General features: G+C 43.1%; 1 protein-coding gene across 1 annotated transcript in view; it reads right to left on the bottom strand.

The window, feature by feature from the left end:
* Window positions 1-19913, bottom strand: part of LOC140168467 (zinc finger CCCH domain-containing protein 15-like) — a 34425-nt gene extending 14512 nt beyond the window's left edge. The window contains exons 1-3 of the mRNA XM_072191865.1: window positions 19758-19913; window positions 10771-10872; window positions 9517-9778 (exon numbers count right to left, since the gene is read on the bottom strand). Coding sequence (XP_072047966.1) covers window positions 9517-9778; window positions 10771-10872; window positions 19758-19829 — 436 coding nt within the window. The 5' untranslated portion in view covers window positions 19830-19913. The remainder of the gene's footprint in view (window positions 1-9516; window positions 9779-10770; window positions 10873-19757) is intronic.
* Window positions 19914-21529: the final 1616 nt, after the last annotated feature.

The following is a 21529-nucleotide window of genomic DNA, read 5'->3' as shown; positions in this document are numbered from 1 at the left end:
CCTGAACTTGCACCACCCTATCAGGTGTCGTGCATGCAGGCTCAATCGTGGTGGCCCGGAGTCCCCTTGTCTGTTGGGGTAGGCTACCACGGTTGTGTTATCCGTCAGGACAACGGTATGTGATTCCACGATCACCTCCTCGTAAGCGAGGGAGGTTGATGTGAAACTCTGTCTCTATGGCCCCCATAGGCCCGAGACGGAGTCTCCGTGGATGTGGACCCCCAGCCCGTTTTGGCGCTATGGTCGTCACTACGTGACATACCGGGGTGCAGGAAACCTGACACCCTGGGTCAAATTGGGCTGATGGGTCCACCACCAGAGTTCTCTCGCGCGATCTCCGACAACGGAACGCGAGGGATATTGAGTGACGACTGGGCCTGCAAGCAGGCTAGAAGGTGTAGTTGGGTAAGCCTAACGTAGAAACGGCAGTACAGTACGAGGTCTACCATACTGGCCATTAGGCCTACCACCTTCATCCATGCCACAGCGGGTTTTGCCCGAGACTCGGCCAAGAGTCAGGCACACACCGCACCATGTTAAATCACCCGCTCGGGTGAGAGCACGCGAACCCCTCCGTGAGGGTGATCTGGGCCCCTACAAATAGTGGTGTCTGCGTCCGGGACCACGCTGGACTTTTTGAGCTGATCAAAAATCCAGGGTCCCGCACCCACGGACTATCAACCCCATGAGACCCGTAGTCTTCAGTGGAGTGCGTCCGTATATGAGCCAAACGTCCAGGTAGCAACTGATGTTGACACCCCTGTGCTTCAGGTACGCTGCCACCGCTCTGACCAAGAGTGTTAAACACCCTGGGAGAGATGGACAGGCGGATGGCGGTATCAAAACTGGTAATTTTGATCCTGTACCTAGAAGCGCAGATGCCTCCGATCTTGAGAGGCGATTGGCATATGCAGATAGGCGTCCGAGAGATCTAGCGATGCTGTTCCCATGCCCCTGATGGGGCAGGCTAGCACCGAGGCGAGAGTCCCCATTCTGAACCTCTTGGGCCTGAAGAGCGTGTTCAACAGCCTGCGGTTCCGGATGGGGCTCCCGTCGCCGGTCTTCCTTGGAGCCAATGGCTCCAAGATCACCCGTAGAACGGGGGGTAGACCGGGACAATCGCCCGCTTCGTGAGAAGCTGTGTGATCCCTGTCAGTAGTGCCCGACGCTGGGGGCCGTCTGACGGCACTATTGTGGACCTCTGAAATGTGCAGACGAATGTGGGGAGACTGGGTTGCCAGTCTGTAACCCCCACTCACCACTGACCATACCCAGGCGCTCAAAGAGATGGTTTCCCACCTCTGGGTGAAAGCCATAAGCGGTCGATCCACTGGGAGATCCCCTGTGGAAAAACCGCTGAGCCCCCAGGAATGCTCTGCCTAGCTTCCCTTGGAAGAGCGCTTGCTCTTCTTCGGGCTTGCCAGCTGTTCCTGTGCTACCCTTGCGCCTCCCAGAAATGGGTGCTGCAGAGGTAGTGGGCTCGGGTACTGTTGGTGGTGCACGGCCTGCTGAAGTCGGAGCTCCTACCCATGGTAAGGGCAGTTTCCGACCTCTTCAGAGTGCTCCGTAGGTAGCTTCTTTGCACGGTCCTCCACCGTGGCGCAGAAGCATCCAAAGAGAAAAAGGACCCTGCCTTTCCATCGCGTTGAGCGATTGGAGTGGCAGGCCCCTCCCCGGGCGCTGAGTGGACACCCTATGGGCTAGGCCCATGGAGCTCTCGTTGAGGCTAGCTGTTAGCACCGCTAATAGGCTCACCTCGGCGGAAGAGCTCAGATGTTGTCTGAGCGTGATACGCTTGACGACATCTGGGCCACTCTCGGATCCCCTCAGGTAGGTCCGTGGTCCTCCCGCGTTACACGCAGAGGAAGCGTGCAAGCACGCGGCGTCATAGCTCTACTGAGCTCGACAGCCCACGATATCTACCCGTGAGGTTTGCGGGAATGAGAGTGCAGGCGCCCCTGTGAGGAAGCAGCAGCTGAGCATCCTACTGAAAGGATCCCTGGTCCTCCTCCATGGACTCCCCTTAGGGGGTGTCCGGAGGAAGATCAGTGCTGTTGCTCCCCTCGCGGGCAGCGGGGAAGGAGATTGTAGTGATGTCACTACACGGACTCAGCTTCCGACTCCTTTCCCTCGCCCACAGTATCCGTATCATGCTCCGATGATGACGGTAACTGAGGACGGGCATCTGAAAGCGGGTAAGAAGGCATAACCACTGTGTGGCTCGCCGACTACCTGCCAGCAGAAGAGGGAGTACTCCGCAAGACCCTGAGGTATCCGCCATGGCACCACTGGGTCCGCATGCTCTCGCAGCCGTCGTCCTAGCGCTAGCAGCACGGGCCTACCCTGATCAAGATCTGGGTTAGCCCCATGCCGGCTGGCCTGGTCAACAGCTGATGTTGGTACTGCGTGGCCATCGCTGGCGACACTTGCCACGGTGCTGGGCCGTGGAAGAAACACCCTGCGGCGGGTACCACGGGCATACCCAGCCGGCAGCTGACCCTGAAAGGATCCGCCACCAGGGTAACCCCATGGTACTGCAGTACCAGCACCGCCTCCCCTTGTTGCCACAGAGACTGTGGCGACTAAAGCGGTGCTGCGGTACCGGTGCGGTATCAGCGTGGGTACCCGTGAGGGTTCCCAACTGTGGACCGCTGTACCCTCGCCACACTGCGTTCCCTGTTTGGGGGATCAAGCTGTGTGCTGGCGTGGTACCGGCGCGGTACTAGCATGGGTACCCGTGAGGGTTCCCGGTTGTGTACCGCTGTATGCGTGATTCCAGCGTAGGTGCCCGTGAGGGCTCCGGTTGTGTACCACTGTACCCATGCCGCACTGCGTTCCCCGCAAGGGGATCAAGCCGTGTGTATGGGTACCCCGCTATACCGGCTGTCCCTTGGCTAGAGGGAGCTTGCCTAGTACCACGGGTAGCTGAGCGTGCATACCCCCGATCAATCACCTCGCCACCTGAATAGGCAGCGTCAATCAATGGAGCTATGCCCTGTTGATTTGACAGTGATCGATCAAGAGGGTAATTGACCCATTGACGGTAATGGATCACCCACGCTCCGCTGGCTCTCGAGGACATAAGTGGGTTGTTGATCAGCTAGGCTGTTCAAGCTACTTACTGTACCCTCTAGAGCTTCGCCCAAGGTCGCTGTGTGTGGCGGACCACTCACGGCAGCTATGGGCGGGTGCATAGCGGCTACCACTGAAGTCAAGCCGTAGCTCGTCTTTGTAGCTGCCACCGAATGCACCTGGGTCGCTGTCCCGTGAGAGACTGCGAGCCCAACCCCTGAATAATCGCCAGCCAGTCCCTGTGGACAGCCAGCAGCTATTCTAGGGCCCAGGGTATCACTCGGCGGTCCCGCCATGGAACGCTGCCGTGTGACAACCCCAGTTGGTTCTGCTAAGACTACACCCACAGCGTTAGCCGCGGTATCGTCTCTGCTGAACCCATGCATGCTAGGGTTCAACCCAGGCAAGCCGGGTACCCTTGCATGCTGCCCGTCGCTGGCTACTACTGTGGCTGTTTGAGCCCGTGAGATATGCCTGCAACAGACGGGTGTCCTCCTGCTAAAACCCCGTGAGGATTTTCGCTAGAGGACTGGTATCCTCCTGCTACAAAACCCGCTAGGGTTTTCGCTGGTGGTTACCGCTCTGCTGCCTGCTACTTTGCTCCGACGTATAGTCAGTGCTTTCGCTGGCTGCTGAGCCTTTGGACGCGCTAGCAGGCACCGAAGGAACCGCCTGCTTGTCCGGGGACCGGAGCCCCTTAGGCAGACCTGCCATGACCCATAGGGGCTGTCACAGCAGAATCTACCGTATCGACTGGTATCCTCCTGCTGCAAAACCCGCTAGGGTTTTCGCTGGTGGTTACCGCTCTGCTGCTAGACCCTCCCTCGGGTCCGTGGAGAACGACTGGTAATGTAGATTACATAGCATTAAAAATCAACCCAATACACGGACCCTCCCAGTCTGTAGGCAATTTGACTTCCAGCTCCCACAAACTGCTGGAAGTTCACTCTTACTGATTTGGAGTCACGCAATCTTTCTATATACCACGTCCATGTTTTCACTACATTAACGTTTGTGTAGCGACTAAACAACGATATTGTATCCGACCAATCAACGCAGCTTGGCAGCGGGGATATTTGAAAAGGCTTCCTAGCTAAATAATGTGCAAACATTTGCAAACCGCACGCGATAATGTAGGCAATGGGGACAATAGGCCTAAGTCCGAGTCGAGTGGTTGCCTTTTATTATTGCGCTGCGTACCATGGGTCTATCAGGCGCGTGCCACTTGAGCTCAATACCTCTCAGTTGTTGACAAGTGTCCCATCCGATCTTGGTCACATCCCGCGGCATAGCTTTGTGCTACCATATTTGAATTGAAACTGGGGCGGGACTTTCGTAATTGACATCAGAATCACCGTGCTTCGTTGAACGAATATTTGGAAGTGAGATCTCTAACAGATTGGACCAGTCTCGGAATCAGCGCTCAATGGACTTTCGCGTTCACTTATAATACTGAGTATATTTCTATATTGCTGCATGGTTGACTGTGGTGGGTGTAATTAGTGGCGTCGATTTGTGGATGAAGAGGAATGGGTTTTGGCATTGAAGAAAATAAGGGGGGGGAGTTGGCATTTTTTCATAAGGCATTACATAATTATTTATTGTTACATTATCCAGAGATGGAACCGAACCGAGACTGGGGGCCAGTCTACTCTGCTGCCTGCTACTTTGCTCCGACGTATAGTCAGTGCTTTCGCTGGCTGCTGAGCCTTTGGACGCGCTAGCAGTCCCCGAAGGAACTGCCTGCTTGTCCGGGGACCGGAGCCCCTTAAGCAGACCTGCCATGACCCATAGGGGCTGTCACAGCAGAATCCACCGTATCGACCTTACCAGTGCCCTTGGTAGATTTCTTCTTCGTCTTATGGCGATGACGGAGCCTATCCCAATCGTCAAGCTGGAACTCCTGGGAGTCCTAAGCTGGGAGTCCTAAGCAAAAGAAAGACATCTAGAAGATCGTGAGCACTCCCTGTGGGTGAAACAGAGCGGGTGTGGGTCCCGCTCCGTCACCAGGGAAGGGCAAGCCCGACAGGGCGAGGCGAAGCGAGGAGAAAGGGAGGGGGCACTACCCCCCAACACGCGACTCAAGCCCAGTAAGCAAACCTGAGCACGGAGGCTGGTCGCTAACGTTAGTGGTAAAGTAAGGACTGGCTAACTTTATTACTAAAATGTCAGGACGGGTCCCTACCAATCCCCACCGTATGAATATCTGATTAACTCGTCTTTATTGGACGGTAATGAAGACATAACGATAGAGTAATCACCCTAACATAGCAACAATAACCTACCGTACATGAAATACAATGTGTATGTACAAACATCTATTGTAACTTACAGGCTGCAATGGTTGTTTTACGTGGGAAACAAAATGAATGGCGCCAACGAGCGGCCATTTTGAATTGCTCGTGTGTCCCGTGATACAAACGGAGGCACGATATGTAGCTAAGTTTTGGATCGCTTTTTTGTCACTTTTTCGCCAGAAAATGCCGTCAAAACTATCCTCAGCCGAACAATACCGGTTTGGTTTTACCTAAGGTGTGAAACTACAACCGTATATCTCGCCTTGGTCGAGAAATTGATACACAGTGCTATGAACAATCGATAGGCACGTCTGTGTCAGTCGGAGACCAAGGAGGATAAGGGGCGATCATATGGTGTGACGTCACCTTTTGGGTGAGTCCACCGGGGGATCGGGGGTTTTTTGTTATTTATTCATTTATGTGGGACAAAATGACTATTGGTTTTTCCGCATCTCGGGATCGATGCAAGAAGTATCTTAATCAACATCGAAACGGTAAGATCGACCGGTGTACTGAGTCTTATAAAATCCTGTCACATTAGAGTGATTTTGAATAGATGCACAGGCGTACATAGCCGTTTTAAGCCAAACGCTTGACAAACATTTAGTGATCACAAAGCGTTTGCCAAACGTTCTGAAAATGTTTGACAAATGTTTGGCTCCTTATCCGTTTATAAACCGTTTGATTATAAATGTTTGACAAACGTTTGTGATCGACAATTGTTTGACAAACGTTTTAGTAGCGATGTATATTAAATGAATGAAATAAATATTTGGCAAACAATTAATAATACGTCTTGTTAATGTTTTTCCATAAAATCATCAGATTGATGTTTGTCAATTTTCATCAAATAAACATTTAGAAACAAAAGCACATTTTAGATTAAAAATCACATTTTTATACAAAAATTACATATTTTTTCAAAAATCACCTTTTTTCTCCAAAATCACATTTTTTCCCAAAAATCACATTTTTTTCCCCCAAAAGTTACTTTTTTTTCCAAAAATCACATTTTTTTCCCAAAAATCACATTTTTCCCAAAAATCACATTTTTCCCAAAAATCAAATCTTTTTCCAAAAATGTGATTTTTGGGAAAAATGTGATTTTTTGAAAAAAATTTCATTTTTGGACAAAAATGAGTGTTTTGGTAAAAAAATATGTGATTTTTGGTAAAAATGTGTTTTTTGTTTCAAAATGGATTTTTTTTTAATTGTTTGCCAAACATTTATTTAATTCATTTAATATACATAATAATAAAACGTTTATCAAACAATTGCCGATCACAAACGTTTGTCAAACATTTATGATCAAACTGTTTATAAACGGATAAGGAGCCAAAGCGTTTGTTAAACATTTTCATAAACGTTTGTCAAACGTTTGGCGAAAACGGCTGTGTATGATAGGTATGTTTGGAAATCGCAAGCTGTCTAATACGTGTACATGTTCGTGTAACATGTAGTATGATGCATGTCACATTTAGGATAATAATACAAGCCTAGTTGCTAAATTACATTGGTCAGAACTTGTGAAGTATGAGAAGAGTTTGTAAGACCTGAGTCATATACCATTTTTGGCTAGATTCAAGTGCAAAATTGGGATGAAATTTAAGTATGTACAAATAAAAATGTTTTCCATAAAATATTTTTTTCCTTCCTTCCGTCCCAATATTTGCTGGTGTTTCTAGAAGATGTCAGTGTTTTAAGAATTGTTGATCCAGAACAAGTCTAACAAGGCGGTTCTCGAACCACGAGTCTCGCCTGCTTTTGTGACCGCCTGCTTTTGCGATAACTGTTGGTAGAGAGGTAAATGAATTTGGCGGTTATCGGCTGGGCACGATTATCTGGCCGATGGTAACTGTACCCACCAAGTTTCATGCCCATGCAACAGTTTTTACTAATATGACCTCAGATGACCCCTGGTGGCCCTGAAATGACCTAAAATTTGGCTCTAAATGTTGACTGTACCCCTCGTGCTAAGTTTCATGCCCATACGACAGTTTTTACTAATTTGACCTCAGATGACCCCTGGTGGCCTCGAAATGACCTTCCAAAAATTTGGCTTTAAATGTTGACTGTACCCATCAAGTTTCATGCCCATACGAGTTTTTACTAATTTGTCCTCAGATGCCCCCTGGTGACTCTGAAATTACCTTCCAAATATTTGGTTTTAAATGTTGACTGTACCCACCAAGTTTCATGCCCATCCGACAGTTTTACAAATTTGACCTCAGATGACCCCTGGTAACCTCAAAATGACCTTCCAAAATTTGGCTTTAAATGTTGACTGTACCCACCAAGTTTCATGTCCATCCAACAGTTTTTACTAATTTGACCTCAGATGACCCCGAAATGACCTTCCAAAAATTTGGCTTGAAATGTTGCCTGTACCCCCCAAGTTTCATGTCCATACAACAGTTTTTACTAATTTGACCTCAGATGACCCCTGGTGACCCCAAAATGACCTTCCAAAAATTTGGCTTAAAATGATGACTGTACCCACCAAGTTTCATGCCCATACGACAGTTTTTACTAATTTGACCTCAGATGACCCCTGGTGACCCCAAAATGAACTTCCAAAAATTTGCCTTGAAATGTTGACTGTACCCATCAAGTTTCATTCCCATACGAGTTTTTAATAACTTGACCTCAGATGACCCCTGAGTGACCTCGGATGACCCCGTAATGACCTTCCAAAAATTTGGCAAAACCAAAGAACTATTTCATCAAAGTAATAAATCAAAACAGAAAGATGCTTCCTTTACGAGTTATCACTCATTGAAAGTGCTACTTTGCTATACTTTACATGGAAAGCGACTATCTTAAAGTCGTCATATTTCCTTAATTACATGACCGATCAAGCTGTTATTGGGATATGTGATGCACAGTTGAAAATTGATTATTAAAAGATTTGGTGACCTCAGTTGACCTGTGACCTTGTATGTGACCTTTGACCTCACGAAATTGGATAAAGTATGTTGCGCTGAAAAATCAAATTTGGCAATACCAAAGAACTATTTCATCAAATAAATCAAAACAGAAAGATGCTTCCTTTACGAGTTATCACTCATTGAAAGTGCTACTTTGCTATACTTACAAAGAAAGCGACTATCTTAAAGTCGTCATATTTCCTTAATTACATGACCGATCAAGCTGTTATTGGGATATGTGATGCACAGTTGAAAATTAATTATTAAAAGATTTGGTGACCTCAGTTGACCTTTGACCTTGTATGTGACCTTTGACCTCATGAAAATCTAATCAGGTCGAGTACCTCTGGCCACGCAACTCCCCACCAAGTTACGCCACTGTACCCCATACGGATCTCCAGATAATCTGTTCACAAGGTATTTTGCTTATTACGCATATATTATGCAAATTAGGTACTTAATTACCATATTTTACGCTCAAAATCTAATCAGGTCGAGAACCTCTGGCCCCGCTACTCCTCACCAAGTTACGTCACTGTACCCCATACAGATCTCCAGATAAGCTGTTCACAAGGGTTTTTTGCTTGATACGCATCAAATACACATAAATTATGCAAATTAGGTACTTAATTAGCATATTTTGTGCTGAAAATCTAATCAGGTCGAGAACATCTGGCCACCCTACTCCCCACCAAGTTACGTCACTGTACCCCATACGGATCTCCAGATAAGCTGTTCACAAGGTTTTTTTGCTTGATACGCATCCAATACGCATAAATTATGCAAATTAGGTACTTAATTAGCATATTTTGCGCTGAAAATCTAATCAGGTCGAGAACATCTGGCCACGCTTACTCCCCACCAAGTTACGCCACTGTACCCCATACGGATCTCCAGATAATCTGTTCACAAGGTATTTTGCTTATTACGCATAAATTATGCAAATTAGGTACTTAATTACCATATTTTGCGCTCAAAATCTAATCAGGTCGACACCCTTTGGTCATGCTACCCCCTATAAAGTTTCATCATCATAGCACTTACGGTTCTCAAGATAACGCGTTCACAAGCTTTTTCCGAACACACACACGCACACACGCACACACGCCCACACGCCCACACACACACACACACGGACACACACACACCATAGTGATTACTAAGTCTCTCCCTGAACATTCAGGCGAGACAAAAACACACATTTTTTATCCAGTGCTTACCTTTATTCATTTCATCATCTTCTCCTCTATCTGCATACATGTTCCTCTTCTCCGCCTTCCTCTCTATGGTCAAATCGTGAGAAAATTTACACTTGTCACCCTTGCCACAGCTTCCTTGCTTGAAGAATGCACAAACCACTGACTTGGGGTCGGCACCCTTGGACACTCTCTGTGCTGGTCTAAAGAGTGCGTTCAGCTCATCTTGTTCTTTCTTCTTAGCGTCTTTTTTACCCTTATATTTGTTTTCCTCCATCTCCCGAACCTGTGTCAAATGATTGGTGCAATCATATTAGGCTTGTTCAGACGGTCGCTTGTAAAGTCGCTTGTAAGTACAGTAGCATAATTTAATTGCTGGCTCGCTTGTAAGTTACATTCAAAAGTAGGCTACCATCTAAACTAGAGTCCGAAGTTTTCCGTTTTACGGAAAACAGAAGAAAATCATGGAATCGGAGGTACAACACGGAAAATTACATTTTTGTATAATGTGACAAAAATTGTTAAAAGATAAGAGAAATAAATGTTAAAAACAAGCATGAGTTGTGTATGTCAATTTTATGATAAAAATACTGTTTAATAATACCGAAATATAAAGGTATATTACCAAGGCATGAACCCCCTATATCCCTCCAAACATCGTAAAAGTCTGCCTATTATTGTGAGAATAATCCAATCAGAGCATATTGATCGCGATATTGAACACTTTATTGTGACATTAATATCATTGTTTATACATTTTAATCTTTATTCATGACACAGATTTACAACACGGATTACAACACGGAAAATGGATTTTAGAAACCGGTAAACTTCGGACTCTAGTCCAAACACACCTATGGAAGTGGGTTATACAGACCAGGCCATGCCGGTTATTCATTAGTTTGATTGAAATACGTGTACTGATCACATTTTTTGAAGAAAAAAAAAGCTGGAAAAAGTATTGATAATCGTCCCAGATAGGCCTTTTTTTATCATTTTCAGCTATTTTACAGGTTGACCTTAAATGACTTTTAACCTTAGTGTGTGACCCTGAACATAACTATTACATGGAAGTTCCTATTGTGTAAACAAAGTTCAGGGTACCCGAACAAGAAATCCAAATTGACCAATTTTCTGGCTTAAAGATATGATCTTGGTGTATTGTATGTAATCTGATTCTGGACCATTTTGAATTTTGTGATTCAGTTTCAATAAAAAGAGCAAGTACCCCCAGTCCCCACCCCACCCCCATCTGGGTGTCGGTACATGTAGCCTTACCTTGCTGGCTTTCTGGTTTCCATATTTAACTTGGCTTTGTACACTTTTGATGTAAGTTTGCTGTTTGTTTCCTTTCTTGTTCTTCAGTCCAAATGTCTTGTCCTACAGGAAAAAGAAATGACAAAAATATATTTTGGTACATTTATGCTGTATAGGTAATGTCACCCTCTAATCCAGGCTTCCTCAAATAGATTTGTTGAAGCGCCACATGAAATAAAAGAAAACTGCAAAGCGCCACTCAATTGCTGCGAAGTCGCCAGGGGGAGTCAGAGGGGGTGTCCCCACTCAGAAGCTATTGAATTTTTGAAATTTGAGGTGCAAATGACGCCATTTGGTGCAACATTTTGTACTCTTTTAGCCTGTCTTTATTACAAGGATAACATGGGAATCGCATTGTTTTTAAATGTTAAAATATAGAATATTGGAGATATTCCTGCAAAGTTTGATCAAAGGGTTTGATTTTTTTTAAATTAAAAAAAATAATTTAAATCTAAACGGCGCCACTCGGGAAGCCACGGCACGCCACATGTGGCGCGCGCGCCGTGATTTGCGGACACCCTGCTCTAATCATTCCCTATTCCAGGAAAATAAATAACTAATTTTTCTGAATAAAAAAAAATATATATATCCTGTTTTGCCAAATGAAACATAGCTAAATCCCAATCCTTTAGTCCTAACCTTGTGATGAAAGTCAAATTTTAATATTTAGCAATACATGTAGCAATGGCAGGGTAATGGCTGCTTACATGTATTACCTATATATGAAGAGCTTTGTTGCAAAACCCCTAAAACTGTCAATTAGTAAATATCGTTACGGGAAATATCCCGATTTGATCAGTCTATTACATTCTGAATTAAGAATCAGAAAGCTTATGTGGTAATTGTAGTAATCAGTAAAGTCAGAAATTAGTAACATAGAACAAATGAGTTATATAATGTGATGAAATCAACGAAGCAAATAAAATAAAAGATACAAAAAAATAATCTAATAATTTAGTTATTACAGGCCTACAATTTGTTTAATTCTTTATTAATTACTTGCTTGATACAGCATTTATGAGGGGGTGGATATTTGACCTCTATCACAGTGGTTCAAAACTCCCAACACAATTTCTGAATGTCAGAGCTTTTGTCGCATCATGGTTTTACTCTTAATTAGGGCTATTTCACGTTAAGCGTACACTTACAGTCCAGAGAGTCAAAATTAGAAGTCCTTAAATTCATAAAAATTCTATGATTCTTAGAACTTCATGATGCACCAAATTCAATTCCAAAATATCAGAGCGTGGGATCATCAATAGCATTGTTAAATTCATCACTAAAGTTTCAATGGGAAAATGCATGGCGTCTGGAGAGGACATTTTGTTTTAAACAAAACAACATTAACCACTTCAGTGCTATGTAGTTCAAATAATGTATGGGTCAAAATTATTTGCATTTGTTTACATTGTTCATCAGATGATAATACACATTTTTTAATCATTCTACATGACATTTTCTGTTTAAAAATTAAAGTGCGGGCTTCTGCAAATCCAGAAGCAAGTTAAACAATTGTTGAAAAAACATGAAACTCTTACTTTATTATAACAGTATATCCTCTTGTGTATCATTTTTCTTATCATAAATGTTAGTTCTGATGTGTTTTAATTAAATATTGTCAAGTTCCCATATTTTTCAGTAGAACTTGTGTTTTCTGAGCATTCCAACCAGTGTTCGATTTATCTGGATTCGCATCGCAAAATGCGAGTCATTTTTTACAAACTGCTACTCAACTACACAGACCAGTAGCAAAAAATGCGATCCCAAAAAATTGGGGAAAATTCAATTCTGAAGAAGGGTAAAGATAAGACAAATCCCTCTAACTATAGAGGTATTACTGTGACATCAGTGATTGGAAAGTTGCTTGAGAAAGCATGGCTTCTGAGAGCTAACCCTATTATCATGAGCAAGCAGAGCAGGCTCCAGAGAGGCTTCACTGCTAACTGTTCTTCTACAAATGCAGCCCTTATGATCACAGAAGCGATTGCTGAGTCCAAAGACTGCAAGAAACCACTGTACATCACTTTTCTTGATGTGACCAAAGCTTTTGATGTTGTACAACACTCAATCCTCATGGATGAAATTCACCGCATGGGAATCCGAGGTGATCTCTGGCTTGTACTGAAGCAATTCTACAACAGACCTACTACATCACTGAAGTGGAAAACATCAGTTTCAGAGTCGTTCACAATACAACAAGGTGTTCGACAAGGTGGTGCTTCGTCGGCTCCAGTGTACAAATGTTACACAAATTCACTGTTGAACCAGCTGCAGGAACACCATACTCACAGAATTGGTTCGGTGGATGTGTCAGCACCCACATGTGCAGATGACATGGCAGTGCTAGCTAATCATCCTGAGGACATGCAGGCAGCCATCAACACAGTCAATGCATATGCAAATGAGCATCATTATGGCATCAATCCTTCAAAGAGTGCTACCTTATCATTTAATACACTGCTTCAAACATCCTTCTACATGAATGGAAATGCTATCACCTATCCGGAGGAGTACACCCATCTAGGAGTAGTAAGAAACCAATCAAGCATGCTGAATGTTGATGAGAGAATACAGCTTGCTAGGAGGACAGCTTATGCTCTCATGGGCGCTGGCTTTCATGGTAAAGATGGTCTTTCACCCCAAATTTCATACCATGTTTGGGCAACTTATGTTATTCCAAGGATGCTCTACGGTTTAGAGATTGCTACCTTCAAGGAATCGGACTTATCCAAGCTGGAAGCTTTCCAGAGGAAGACCCTGAGACAGATACAGTTCCTTCCAGAGAAACCCACTCCTAGTAATGTAGCGGTTTATGGGCTACTTGGCGCCAAATCCATTAGAGCCAATGTTGAGCAGTTGATGTTGATCCACTTTGGTAACATTATCCGAAGTGAAGGTACTATAGAATGGGATATTGCAAATAGGCAGTTAGCCATGAAGGATGGCAAAAGCAAGAGCTGGTTTGTACGTATCAAGCATCTCCTGAACAAATATGACCTTCCATCTGCGTATGTATTACTTGGGAACCCACCAAAGAAAGCAGTATGGAAAACTCTTGTGACTACAGCAATCAACAAGTACTGGGATGAGCAGAGTAGAGACGAGGCTGGAACAAAGTGTTCTTTGAAGTATCTCAACACAGCTACTTTCTCCACTGGTGCAGTCCATCCTGTATGGGGAACACTATCTGGGAACTGTCGGGAAATTGAAATGGCGGCAGTTAAAGCTAGACTGCTCACTGGATCTTATGTTCTTCAGGCGAATCGTGCTAAGTTCAATCAATTTGAAGTGGACCCAACATGTACTATCTGCAATGATGGACCTGAAGACAGATGTCACTTCATATTAGGCTGCAGTAGTCTCGAGAATACTCGCCGTTACCACATCGGAAGGATTTTCCGCCTGCTCCAAAGATTATACTCTTGCAAAACAGCCGAGACTCTCATCAGAAACCAAGAGATCCTTCTACAGATTATACTCGACTGCACGCATGGATTGTTGTCCAGCCTGGAGATTCGGCCTCCGCTCTCAACTTTGTATGAGGATATAGAACCGATATCCAGAATTATGTGCTTCAGTCTTCACATGAAGAGAGCATCCTTGCTCAATATCTTTGTGAGATAGATTCTGCATCAGGCAACGCGATCATGTGCCAACTGCTACTGACCTTGTTTCGCTGCAATTTTTTCAGTATGTGGCATGTGGTATGTGGCATGTGGCATGTGGCATTTTTGTGGCATTTATCGCGAGCTGCTTTGTGCATGTATTGTGGCTTTAGAAACTGTGCTGTATATATTGTGGCATATATACAGTGATTTTTTGCCTGCTGTGGCATGAACCCTTTTTTGCATGAGCTGCACTGAGAACTGTATATATTTTTTTTGCATTGGATACATGTGTGGTGGCGGAAAGTGCTTCATTGAACTTTATCAATTGAATCATCATTTGTGCTATCAGCTAGTGGTGGTGGGAAACAGATGTTAGATGTACCTTAACTTACGCTTTAATGCGGTGCGCCTGTTTACAGAGGCGGAATTTCCAAACCAACCAACCAACCAACCAACCAATGCCTACTTGCGATCGTGAACCATGCTGATATACCATCATTTGCAAGTTGCCATTTGTCGAAGTCAAAAATGTTTCCATAAATTCTATTTCCAAGAAAATAATCCACAAAAATATGACTCAAAAGTCCCTAAATCGTGATGTTTACGCCATTAAACTAAATACAGTATCCTCCTTGTATGCAAATTTATTGTTGTGTTACAAACTTCCATGTATTACCAGATAACTAAAAACGTGCATATTAATTTTATGACGTCATAGAAGTAGCACTGTTTATATGGTGTATAGTTCAGTGGTGAGATGGAAATATCGTGTGTCCTTGAATTGGTGACAATCTTCCAAAATTATACAAGATTTTTAGGATTTCATAGATTCCTCACATAATTTTAATGCTTCAGCTAATAAATTAGTGAGTTTCCTCTACTCAAAAATGTAGGACTTCTCTTGATTACTGAAGGAAAATTTGCGTTTAGAAAGGGCACACGATAATCAGCTTAGGAAGTTTAGGTGCCGAATTTTGAACCACATTCGGACTGCAACACTGCAGTTGCATAACATTTTTTTAAGCATTGAGTACTGGGATTGAGTAATCTGCATGATCTGTGAGAAGATAAGAAAATACAAAAAAATCGATAAAATATGGTGAAAACAAACTGCTACTCAAAATTTTGGAATTGCTACTCAAATCTGAAAGTGAGTAGCAATTTTTGCTACATTTGTACACAAAAAAATAGATGAAAATCGAACACTGATTCCAACGTATGGGTGTCTGGAGAGGGCATTTTGTTTAACAATCAGTTTTGCACTTTTTTTCACTGATATTCAAGCAGCATACTTATCTTCATCAGTCTAAAAGTTTTCATCAGATGTTATTACACACAAATACTGCTAGAAAAGCATACCATCTCTTGTATTTTACTTTTAATGAAGACTCCTGTAAATCCAGACACAGGTCACAGCTATTTGGTGAGGCATGAAATCCACACTTTCACCATCAAAACATATCTTGAAAATAGATGTTTCTGACTACAAATGTTCACTTTAGATGTGTTGTCAATATCTAGATGAAACATTCACTTGAAATAAAAGTACATGCTTTTTGTGACCTGTTACGGACCACAGTTTTTGGTTGTTCTGGAGAGGACATTCTGTTTAACAACATGATATCATCAGATATTGGCTACTTTGAGTATTGTGATTAAAACTAATGCCTTGTCTTGTTAGAGGGAAGGAGAAGGTTAATTTTGTTAAAATAAAGTGAAACATTTACCCTTGATTTTGTGTCAATTGCCGATTTACCCCTGTTCTGGAGAGGACACACTTTTAACGCGGAATCAAGACACCAAAACTGGCAGGTTGTGATATTTTATACAAATATCCTCAGAACTAATTGTCCTGTTTTATGATTGCGGAACACCCTGAAGATTCTACAGATGCAAGTTTTGGCAGGAACTACCAATTTAGTTTCAATTTTGATAGTACTTGTTTTGGAGAGGACATCGCTTTTTTTGTTTAACACAGAATCTACATAATTACAAAAATGGTCATAATTTTCGCAATACTGGACCAATTTACATGTATGCCAAATAACTTGCATTGCATTGTGTATGCTTCATACTTTGTTACCAAAGCAATAGCTACAATTTATAACAAAGGAGGCTTATTTATATTCCTAAGAAATCATTCACAAGACATTCAAACTATGAAGTGGGACTCCAGAAATGTGTTGAAAATGCATGTAAATGCAAAAATCTGATATAAAAAGTTGTCAGAATTTAATGAAAATGCTCCTGCAGCTTCTCCTCCATAACACCCATCTAATGAAATCACCCACATTATATAATGTTCCAAATTCAGGTAACCAGAAATGCTGAAGCACCATTTTGAAAAGTGCACACTTAACGTGAAATAGCCCATTAGCAGCTCGTTAAGTGTCATTAATCTGCATAATTAAAGTAAAATTTGTAAAATATTACAGCAGAACTATTAATAAGTCCATTCATTTAAATACATCTATTAACCATACAATATTAAATTACTAAAAATTTCAAGTGGATCATAGTTGGTACCTCTTAAAATTCATTTTTCCCATAGAGATTACATTGTACCGTGTCCGAAGATCCGTGTCTGTGATCCTCCCACTTTGCACTTCGTTGACATATTGGTTCGTAAAATTAATTAGCAATGTCGTATTTCTTATCTTTTGTTATCATGTTCAAGCAGAAGCTTTCAAATGAATGTAAATTTTAAAGAGAAAAGTTGAATTTTTCAGTCAAAGTGTCACACCTCCCACTTTTTCAGGGTCCCAACTCAAGACACATGGCCATATCATGTCTATAGTACTTGACATTTAAGTAGTGAAAAATCAATAAAACAGTCAATAAATCCTTTGTTTCCTATTGTTTATTGTTTAAAGTTCAATGGAGCATATCTCAATAGTGGCACTGGAGACATCCGGGCTCAGTTGTGGTGGATGGTCACATATTTGGTATTAACTTCAACTATCCTTCTTTTGTTATGGAAGGAATTATAAAATTCACCCCCCCCCCTCTACGACTCTATAGTGTGCTTATTTAGAGGTTAATAAAGCAAAATGTTTAGATTTTTCACAATGCCCGACATGCAAAGTTATTAACCTCATTCATAACCGTCACTTTCATCTCTTCACTTTACAAAATATCACACAATTTTCTTCAAAAAATAACAATTTTTACTTTTTGCCTTTCCAAAAATCGATCAGGCTAAAATAGCACGACCAATAAACAGAAACTTGTGCGCATCACAATCTGTGCAAATATGGTAGCGCGCAATCCAAATGCGGTAACCAGCACTCTCGCAATTTGTTCGACGCATAACACAGCGCGCGGAGGTTACTAATATTTACGCTGACGGCGCGGAGGTCCACTGTTGTTTATTAGTGACCGTGTTCAGCGTTTTGCCAAATAAAATTTTAAAAAATGTTCGTCCCTTCCGGAACGTAAAAAAAATCACCTCAAAATGTCAGTACGGTACGGTAGTACAAATGTAGTTGTAAATACAGTCCAGTGATGGTACGTAATAGATAAGTTGTGTTTTATGTAATGTTGTGAAATGGTGATATAGATAGATGTTATAAGTAGGGGAGATTGGGGTTAGTTGGAACGCGGGGTAAGTTGAAACATTGTATTTTTTTCTGTCACAAAAAATTAATTTGGTAATCATGTCACCATGGACCAAAATATGAGAAGCCTAAAATATTATAAAATGTACTTTCTGTGTGCACTTTTTGCTTGTATTATTGCTTTTTAACCACATTAAAGCAATATTGAAGAAATGGTAAACATGTTACAAATTTTTAAAAGTCAAATTTTTAACCATATTTTTCTATGCGATTTTCATGTGTCAACTAACCCCACCTCAAAAGTTTCAACTAACCCCGATGCCTGTTTTTATATTTCAAAGTTCATCACACAAAATAAGAAATACAATACAACTTTTATTTAACATTATTCTGGGACTTACTACTACTAGTGCTTATGATACTCAAAAAATAATCCCCTGAATCTTCAAACAACATGGAGATAATGCATCTTTTCTGAGGGGTATAAAAATTAGTCAAGTCAAAAACAGATATAATTCCTTTCCCAAGCCAACACTGGTGGGGCATAGTGCTGTTGCTAATTTGGTGAATGACCCTTACTAATGCACAAATCAATTGTAGTCCCCCCCCCGGGGGCCGGGGATAGCGGGGACCTACCCGGGGATGTAATTTTGGAAACTGTTACAAACATGTTACAGTCCCGGCTTAGTCCCATGAGGGCAGGGCACTATTTCTGTGTACATCCGGGTAGATCCCCGCCAAGTCCCTGCCCCTAGCCCCGGGCACCATGTTCGAAGTGTTTCCCCCGCATACGACCCGGCACAGTTGTGAGTACTCTTCTATTACGTCCCGGTACACTCCCGGGTAGATCCCGCCTGTTTGAGAGGCATTACATCCCGTGACACTCCCCACTACGTCCCTCAAGACTGCGGGACACATTGAGCTGTTACATCCCGGCCAAGTCCCGGCTAGGACCCGCTATTGCCAGGCCCCTGGGGGGCCGGGACTACAATTGATTTGTGCATAATACCTATTACTAGGTGCCAGTATTTTACCAAATTAATTTTTTGTGTCAGAAAAAAATACAATGTTTCAACTTACCCCGCGTTCCAACTAACCCCAATCTCCCCTATTGACCCGCACTCCCACATATTTATTTATTCATTTTTTCACACTGATCATGCTGATTGTATGTTAAAGGGTGACTTCAAGGGAAGTATAATAACCCTAACAGGCTAACAATACAATAATAATTCTTTTGAAATTTTTACAAGCCGTGTTTCAACTAACCCCACCCTATGTTTCAACTTACCCCAGGGGTGGGGTTAGTTGAAACACTTTTTTTCAAATTTTCAAATTGGATTATCGACGTCGGGATAAAATTATATCGACATGTCGACTTGAAAAAAACATGCCGACCACAACATTAGAATTTACAGTATGCCCAAACTGCCTCTTTCAACAACATGTAAGAAAGTTTCATGTCTGTAAAGTGTAATTTCATCGACACTGCTGAAGTACATGAGTAATTTGCTGAATACATGAATAGTATAGCAAATACATTTCTTGTCGATCAAGTAAATTTATGCTTGTCCCCATGTATGTTACTTGTGTGCATTTTTAGCCATTGCCAAATGATTGCAATGTCAGTAATGCATGTACATGTACAACATGTGTATGCATGACATGGGTGAATCATGGCAGCAAATCTCATGCATGCATGTCGATTCGATTGCAAAGATTGTGTCCAGACTGTCGTACATTTTGGTCATAAACAATACATTACATCAAACAAAATCAGTACCTCTACTACTTTATCCTTCTTCTTTTGATCTGTCTTCGCACTTGGTCCCTTCTGTTGTTTCTTGGGTGGCATTTTCGCTCTTTTTTTCAAGTTCCTGATTGTCACGATCACTTTACCGCACCGGCCAATTTCGCCACTGTCTCCTTGACCCGGAAGCTAAATAAATTGACCTATTCGCGGGAAATTTCTGTTGCCAGATTGAATATTTTATCCATTATCGAATAGATTGATTAGGGAGGGGTCATTATTTACGACAGGGGGGCAATTGGAGGAGGTGAAGGGGGACACGAAAAAAAATGTAAAGACAGGGGAACATGAATATATTAATTATGGAGGGGTCATTTAGTATTCTGCTTTTTGGAACTACCCCATCTATATTATTACAGTGCTCAGATTGTCGCGAGCACCCTGAGGCCTATTCAGGGCCGGATTTACCTTTTTGGGGGCCCTGCCAGGCCAAAATTCAGTGGAGGCCCCAACTGACGCACCGTGTGGAAGGCATGTGCACTCATATGGGAAGTTTTTTAGATTTTACTAGGACATTTGTGCGCGAAGCGCACAAAAAATTCAATTTTAGACTATGTTAGTCCGAATTGAAGCTAATTTTGCGAAGCGCGCAAAAATTTGCAATTTTTATAGGCTATTTTTGGCCCAAAACATGGTGTTTTTCGGCTAAAATGGAAGATGCACACTGCACAGGCCAATTTTGGGGGCCCCCAAAATTTGGGGGCCCTGGGCCCGGGCCCATCTGGCCCTATGGTAAATCCGGCCCTGCCTATATTCCCTGTAATAAGCGACCTGCGCGGAGTGTTTTCCCTTCAAGAGCGCCAAATTGCGCCGGCGCCGACCAACGTTTTGACACGTAATCGGCCAATCGGATTATCGGTCTGTTGCGGGGTCTTTTGTTTATATGATTGACAGGGACGGGGTGCAATAATTATGAGTACCCCTGGGTGGTGAATTTTCAAAATGGTCTGCCAAAAATCGCTTGCCCCCCCCCCGCCCCATTGGCCGTGCCAACAAATCTTTGCCCCCCTTTGACATGCCAAAAACCTTCCCCCCTTTTGACCATGCCAAAAATTCTTTGCCCCCCCCCCCCCTTACACAAGCAAGATTTTGGGGAACCCGAATTTAAAACCTTAAATTGTCTTATCATATAATGCGAGCGCAGCGAGCAGGAAATTTTGCGAATTGGAATGTGTTCGTAATGTTTTCCTACACCTTTTTAGGGCATAAAATAGAAATGGTGACAAAAATATCTGTGCCAAAAGCGCTTGCCCCTTCCTTTCGACCTGCCAAAAATCACTTGACTCCCCCCCCTTTCGACCTGCCAAAAATGCTTGCCCCCCCCCTTTGGCCTGCCAAAAAATCTTTGCCCCCCCCCCTATAATTCACCAGACCGGGGTACACATAATTATTGCACCACCCCTTAGACGATTGAATCAGCCAATCAGAACCCACTTCCGTGTTTACGCTCTGCCTGTAGTAGGCCCTAGGCCTATCATGGGCTTACAGGAATAGCATACATTAGCAAATGATTTCATGATGTTGCACCTCGCACCGGCCATACTGCCCAAGGGCCTGTGCAATAATTATGAGCCGGGGGGGGGAGGGGGTAAAATTGGCGGCTCGCATCGCTTGCCCACCCCTCCCCCCGCCAAAATTCTTTGCCCCCCTTTGCACATGCCAATTTTTTGGGATCCCAATTTAGAAGCGCAGTGATTTATAGTGCGCTACCCACAGGTACAACGCCCAGACGTTGATCCACAAGC

The sequence above is a fragment of the Amphiura filiformis genome, chromosome 13 (genome assembly GCF_039555335.1).
Source record: "Amphiura filiformis chromosome 13, Afil_fr2py, whole genome shotgun sequence".
NCBI classification, from domain to species: domain Eukaryota; kingdom Metazoa; phylum Echinodermata; class Ophiuroidea; order Amphilepidida; family Amphiuridae; genus Amphiura; species Amphiura filiformis.
This window is presented reverse-complemented; position numbering and strand designations above follow the sequence as displayed.